This window comes from Astatotilapia calliptera, chromosome 19 (genome assembly GCF_964374335.1).
Source record: "Astatotilapia calliptera chromosome 19, fAstCal68.1, whole genome shotgun sequence".
NCBI classification, from domain to species: domain Eukaryota; kingdom Metazoa; phylum Chordata; class Actinopteri; order Cichliformes; family Cichlidae; genus Astatotilapia; species Astatotilapia calliptera.
In genome coordinates this window covers 7,622,867-7,629,551 of record NC_137440.1, presented here as the reverse complement: position 1 = coordinate 7,629,551, position 6,685 = coordinate 7,622,867, and the positions used below count along the sequence as shown (strand labels likewise).

The 6,685-nt window shown below is 39.7% G+C and overlaps 2 protein-coding genes across 2 annotated transcripts; one reads left to right on the top strand and one right to left on the bottom strand.

Annotated features, from left to right (window-relative positions):
- The first annotated feature begins 255 nt into the window (after window positions 1–255).
- LOC113012579 (uncharacterized) lies at window positions 256–4,992 on the top strand. The gene is made up of 3 exons (XM_026152864.2): window positions 256–781; window positions 913–1,752; window positions 2,164–4,992. Exons 1-3 carry the CDS (start codon window positions 772–774, stop codon window positions 2,709–2,711), a joined length of 1,398 nt encoding a protein of 465 aa, XP_026008649.2. The 5' UTR covers window positions 256–771; the 3' UTR covers window positions 2,712–4,992.
- cfd (complement factor D (adipsin)) lies at window positions 4,514–6,374 on the bottom strand. Its single transcript, XM_026152129.2, has 5 exons — window positions 6,217–6,374; window positions 5,949–6,105; window positions 5,532–5,673; window positions 5,128–5,418; window positions 4,514–4,991 (listed from the first exon to the last, which is right to left on the bottom strand). The coding sequence occupies exons 1-5, from the start codon at window positions 6,272–6,274 to the stop codon at window positions 4,812–4,814; spliced, it is 828 nt and encodes a 275-aa protein (XP_026007914.1). The 5' UTR covers window positions 6,275–6,374; the 3' UTR covers window positions 4,514–4,811.
- Window positions 6,375–6,685: the final 311 nt, after the last annotated feature.

Here is a 6,685-nt window from a genome sequence, read left to right as displayed (position 1 = left end):
TGGCGTGTTATAATATAGCTATGTGTTATTACTGCTCATTTAATGGTTTCTTGGGGATTTTCTTCCTTGGAATTTTTATTAGTAGTAATTCATCGGAGATGAAGTGTTCACAGGCTGTTGAACCACAGTATATTTGGCATGCCATGACTCCAAAGTAAACTTATGTTTCTTGACGGTGTGCAGTGTGGCTGATTCAGCTGTTATCCAGATTAAAAAAAACAAAAACAATTACCGGATGTCTTGCAGACTGGCTCCATGGTGCAGAGGGCAGTAAATGATTAAAGTAGGAAAGGGAAACCGGATCAGGCAAGCTGATTATGTGTTTGCAAATTCCCACAATGGTTCCATTTAAAATGTTCACCTTGTGCAGACACTGACATTATGAGCGCTTCCATCTTAGGCGGAAGCACGTTATCTTAGGCCTGTTGTGTTAAGATCAAGTCTTTACTGAATTTTAAAGTTTAGCATGGAAAACTGCTTTGTGCACCAAAATTATTTGAAGTAATGCTTTTTTTCTTTTGTATTCTCAAACCTAAAGTGAAACACAAGGAAAATACATGTTCATCCAGGCGTGAACGGTGGAATGCACTTCCTTGACAGTTGAACTTGTAGTGCCACATGTTGTAATCCAGAAGCATCCTGTTTTACCTTTTACCTGTTTTACCTTTTTCCTTTATAATGCTTGTTTCAGAGCCTGAGTGTCTAGTTTCAGGTGTTATCTTGAGCTGACAAGAATCTTAGTGCAGACTTGCTGGAGCACCTGCAAAAGACATGGCTAAGAGTGAGTAATCGTATTTTTCTTTTACTATGAGGTCAAATCATTGACTAAATAGTTGCAAATTATTTTAAACGTTAGATCCTAAGGATGTGTTGGTTTGTGTACTGAAAAGTTGTTATTGTTTTGTTTGACAGAAAATGTAACAGATATAAGAGAGATGATGGTGGTCATATCAATGATGGAAGAATGGTCTGCTCTGAAATCTCTGGCTCAGGATAGCTCTGAGGATGAAAGTCACAAGTTAAGTTTTAGATCTGTGGGATCAAACCAAGTCTGTGATTTGACTGTGGAGGATCGTTCGATCAGCTTGCACTATGCAGAGTTAAAGGAAAACATGACAGAGGAGAGCATCTGTGAGACAATCGATAGCTGTTTCAAGTCTTGCACAGAGGAAATCAGAACATTTCTGTTGCTGATCCAAGGTGGCTGTTACACAATGAGAGAACAAAGACTGACAGGGATCCTTCAGGCCCACTTTGGAGCTGAGGCTTTAAAATACTTAATTGTCCTCTCTGTGGAAGATGGAAAGGTTGTTGACACATTAGATGACGCCCTGCTAGATTTGATAAATGTATGTGATGGCAGGTACTGCCGAGTTAGGTCCTCTGCTCCGGGTGGCGGGCTGCACACCCTGCTCGAGATGGTTGACTACCTGATGACTGAAAATGGCGTCACAGGTTACACTGAAAGCATGCTAAGTGAATCCATGAAACGTAGGACAGAAGACTCGGCCATGAACATGCTGAAAATGAAAGTACGCGAGGCAGAAGAGAAGGAGCAAGCTTTCATGCAGCTACTTCAACAACAGGAGCAGAGAAGAGCCAAGGAGCTGGAGGAGCTGAATGCAAAGCACGATGAGGAAAGAAAGAAGGAGGGAGCTGAACAAAAGCAGTATGAGGCAAAAAGAGAGAACCTTGAGGAGGCTGTAAGAAGCCACAGAGCCATGTTGCAACTTCAGATCAGTACCCCTGATGGTAAGAGCTATTTCCATTTGTTCTGGTGTTTTAAAACTAAAGTTGTCAAGATGAATAAAAATACAGACCTATAACTTCCCTGTACACCAAAGAGTGGTGAATACATCGTCCAGCATCTACTGGAAGAGGTAAAAGTGATGTTAATTGCCCCTAGGGGGTGATAGAGTTACATTTTTATATGGATATTGTTATAATCTTTAGTGTTACAATTCAGTTTGACACATGTAAAACCAGAAGAACATGATATAGACCCCAACAGGGGAAATGGCCCTCCACAAGTTATAGATATTATAATATTGGGGCTGTAGCTAGTGTGTAATCATATTTTCAACATTTTCATAAGAGTTGTATGGTCTAATTTTCTGTAGGTGTTTTCTAACAGTCATTTTCCATTTCATTTTTGGCTTTCAGATGATGAAAAGAATAAGATCTCTGTGATCTTTCTTGGTCTCAGTGGCAGCGGTAAGTCTTCTGCTCTGAATGTAATCCTAGAGAGAGCAGGTAGCCAGTACTCAATTAACGGATCCACTCATGAACCGGCCCTACTGACTGTATTTTGCGAGAGAAAGGAGGTATACGCAGCAGGGAGGAAGCTCATCCTCGTCGACACCCCTGAGCTGTGGGATGAAGACGGGGTGGAGAATGTAGAGCTGGTGAAGGACTGCCTGGCTCTGGCCGTACCTGGGCCCCATGTTTTCCTGCTGGTGCTCCAGGTGGGACGCTTCACCCAGGGAGAGTGCGAGATGTTCGGACACCTCCAGAAGATCTTTGGACGAGAATTCGCAGAGCATGCCATCGTGTTGTTCGTTCAATTCGACAACAACAAGTGCAGGCCTCAGAAAATCAACAACTATGTTGCTGGTGCTCATTCAGCTCTGCAGGATCTTGTCCGGAAGTGCGGGAGCCGTTATTATGAGCTAAACATTATAAAATCCCAGAATGCTTTGAGCTATCCTTAGGTGAAAGATTTGCTGTCTGGGATCAGTAAACTGGTTGCCTCACATGGAGGACACCCCCACATAGTGAAGAGATTTTCTTTGCAGGAGCTGCAGGAACGAAACAAAGTGATTGAAGAGAGGAAGGAAGGAGCACTGGAAGTGAACTACTTATTAAGAGAAAATTAACTTCTCTTTCTTATAAAAAGGGGAACACTGCAGATGGAAAAGCAGTACAATGATGTACCCTAGAGCCTTGAACCTTTCTTAAACTTCCTGTTTGGTAAAAAAAAAAAAGTGTTAGTGTAGATGTTTTAAATTGGATTGAATTACATTAAACATTTGTTTCCTTTATTTGATACTCATGTGGTAGTATGGTTTGCTTTTGAAGGTTGAATCACTTGCAGAAAATGTCCTTGTAATCTTTTTTATTGTCTTTATAACCTTTGTATTTTAAGTTAACTAGCTATGAATACCTTTAAATGACTGTTAAGATGTACTGTCTTTTAGAAATGTGAGCCTCTTGGTAGAACACAATGGCGGGGGTGATGGTGTGGTTTTGATCAAGCTAAACAAATCAGTGGAGCATGTTGGGAACTACTCACATACCTGCTTGTCTGCACAGACCAGTGAAAGGAGGAAAAGAAAAAGTACATGTGCTCTTTTTATTTGCTTTTGGACTTCCTCACCACTGGTATGAAGACTGGAAAGTTTATGAGATCTGTTGTTGTTGTTGTTGTCTTGATTGCCTGAGACTTGAAGACAATTTTACAAATGTTTCCACTTGCCAATAAGCTGACACACATGTATTAAAATTACAACAGTGATGCATAAATTGTTTAGATGACATCTTGGTGTTGTGTTCCAACATTGTAAACTTTGGCTTTTAACCATATTTTCAGTTAGTCTGATCTATTATTGTTTGTCTTTCTACTCACAAAGTACATTTGGAACTTTATTGCCAATAGCACAACTTACAGGTAGTATTAAACAAAACTAAACAAGAGGAAAAGGCACCGACTGACTTTCAGGGTTGGCTTCATTTGAAATATAGTTTAGCTACAAACAGATATATAAACTATTGATAGAACAAAGCTGATAAGTGACAGCAATGATAAGTGTCCATCTTCTTATAAGTTAAAGTAATTAAAGCTGTATAATATATCTGGCATTTTCTGATATCTCTGTCACTCACTTTTTAAAATACATATATGTTTTATTGTTGGAATACGTAGATGAAATCATAATTCGATATTGGTTGGATCCTTTTTCAGAACGCCACAGTCAGTGTGTTTAGTGATGTGATGTCTAATTTTTAGATGTCTATACATAAGTCACCTAGGAGTAAGCCAATTATTTTTTCCTGGAGTAGATAATGTGAACACGTTTCCATCAAATAATTGGTTTATTCTTAACTTTTGGCCTATCTTCTATTAAAAATAACAAGTACAGAGGGGGACACTTGATATTTCCTAGTGAACAGTAAGCATGGTCCATGACCTGCTACTTTCCCCTTTAATTGCATGCACTGCATTCCATACCTGCAGTGTTTGTTTAACCCGTGTATTACGTTAATTTTCCTCTGAGACTGTTGACTAAGACATTGCACTGTAGATATTAATATTCCTGGCATTCCTGGAGTTCTGTTTAACATAACCAATCTCTTCATCTCTACTACTGTTCTGAGCTGGGATGCCCAGTAATACAATCTTATTTTAGGTAGAATCAATCAATCTATCTATCTATCTATCTATCTATCTATCTATCTATCTATCTATCTATCTATCTATCTATCTATCTCTGCAAGGTACAGGTATAACACGAGACATGTACTACGTTTTTATTAATTCCATAATACAGCAAAGTGCTACATTATGTGATTGTTATGATGATGCTAGAGAGGGTAAAATGGAGGCAGACAATTCCCTATGGCGACGCCCATAGAGGGAGCAATCAGGAGCAGTAGAAAAAAATAAAGACGTTTACATATGTTTTTGTCATTTGCCACACATTGATGAACTGCTCCTACAGACATGCATTAATCATATATGTATATATAAAAAACACTGTGACAGATGCATAGTCAGCTGTAGCTAAAAACTTGAATGTAACATCTGCTTTCATTTATGCGCTCTGCTCTTCTGCTGCGGCTGGCTGTGGATTCATGATGTTGTCAATCCATTGAGTATAGTGAGAGATGATAGTATAAATTCCAGGCTTTTTTGTTTGGCCGCACTTTTTTCCGCCATTTGAGGTGATGCCCACCACAACGCCATTATAGAGCAGAGGACCCCCAGAGTCCCCCTGAATGACCACAACAAAGAAGCAGGAAAAAAAAGCACAAGTTTAGGATCAGTAATGCAATCTAAGCCAGCTGTCTAACAACTGTTTTCACGTTTCATCATTTATGTTTAGTAGAATAAAAGGAAGTAAAACTTACATCACAACTGTCCTCATTCTTATGTGGTTGGTCACAGGGGTTTGCGCATACTTTATGTGCACATATCATGTTAGTGGTGAACTTTCTACCAAAGTAGTCGCTGCGTCTGCACCGATCTGGGCTAATCACCTCGACAGTCACCTCTTTGAGTTTATCTGGTCTGGCCCCCAGGTTGTCAACCGATCCCCAGCCAGCTGTTTCGACCTCGTTACCGGTGTCGGGGTTTGTGCCTCCAGCACGCAGAAATTCCACCGCTTTAACCGCTTCGGAAATGTTAAATGGACGATCCAGCTGCAAAAGCCCCCACAGATAATGATTCCAACTATATCACTGTTTTGGTTTACTATTATAGACTCTTGTTTCTGAGTATTCGGATAGTATAAGGGCATAGCATATGCACTTACCTTAATTAAAGCAATATCATTGTCATAATTACTTGGGTCAAAATCTTGGTGATTGTGAAGTTCCAAAATGTCAAAGATTTGCTTTGTCTCTTCAGGTTCACTCAGAGAATGGACACCGAGCATCACCTTCCTTCCATCTGGTCTTAAAAAAGAGCACAATAGTGTTATATTATTGAATAATCATCAAGAAAAAGAGTTATCTACTACATAAAAGCAAACTCTAAATGCTTTTGTAGAGCCATTGAGCAAATTTAAACATGAAACTTGAACAAGCACAGGAGAGATTATTGCCCAAGCAAATACAAACAAACACAATCCAAACAGCACCAGCTTTAAATGGAAAATATCATGCTAATATGATTCTGATCTTGCAAATGTTTCCATACATTTGTTACACTGTAAAAAATGTTGCCTTACCCGTTAGGTAGACAGTGCACTGCAGTCATCACCCACTGATCTGCTACCACAAAGCCTCCGCATTCATGTTTCAGATTCTCCCCTTCTGGCACCTGGATGGAGGCCATGTAGGGCCGAGAATGCGGCGCTGCCTCCCTGCCTCCGATTATGCCCGCACCTGAGATGAAGAAGCATATTTTTCTTTTACAGACGCGCAAAATATTAATAGCAGAAAAATAACATCTGAAATGTTGCACCAAAAAACACAGATAAAGCAGCACAAACGTACTCTCTGAAATGAGGGCGACAACAAAAACAGCAGCACCCACGAGCACCTTTGACACCATGATGTCGCTTTAACTGATACAGAACGAGCATGTGTGCTGTTTTTAAAGGCTTTCATTTGGAACAAAGGAAGCCAATATTACGCAAAGCACAAGGGGGAGTCGGACCATCCTCCCATTCTCTGTTTCCTGGAATGAAAAACAGGAAAACATAAAACATGTTCTTGAGGTTGTTACTTTTTTGCATGGCTTTTATTTTTTTGCCATTGTCTTTGCTTGGAATTCCTATGTGTGACTTTTCCTGATACAGTCATATTATTGAGTTGATCTTTAAATGAAGATGAGCAAAGTATGTAGTATATAGTAGCAGTAGTTTTTGAAACTCATGCTTTAATTGGCTTCTTATAACTTCAGGTTCATAAACACAACACTCAGAAGAAAACATCGTGTTCCTCTTTGATTTCTGTAAGAGAT

Bases quoted from the DNA above. Each gene is read 5' to 3' on its own strand.
- LOC113012579 (XM_026152864.2), top strand. The intron at 1,753-2,163 runs GTAAGAGCTATT...TTTGGCTTTCAG, and splicing joins TCAGATCAGTACCCCTGATG to ATGATGAAAAGAATAAGATC.
- cfd (XM_026152129.2), bottom strand. From the start codon at position 6,274: ATGGTGTCAAAGGTGCTCGTGGGTGCTGCTGTTTTTGTTGTCGCCCTC. The intron at 6,106-6,216 runs GTACGTTTGTGC...TCTTCATCTCAG, and splicing joins TGTCGCCCTCATTTCAGAGA to GTGCGGGCATAATCGGAGGC. The intron at 4,992-5,127 runs GTAAGTTTTACT...GTGGTCATTCAG, and splicing joins AGAATGAGGACAGTTGTGAT to GGGGACTCTGGGGGTCCTCT.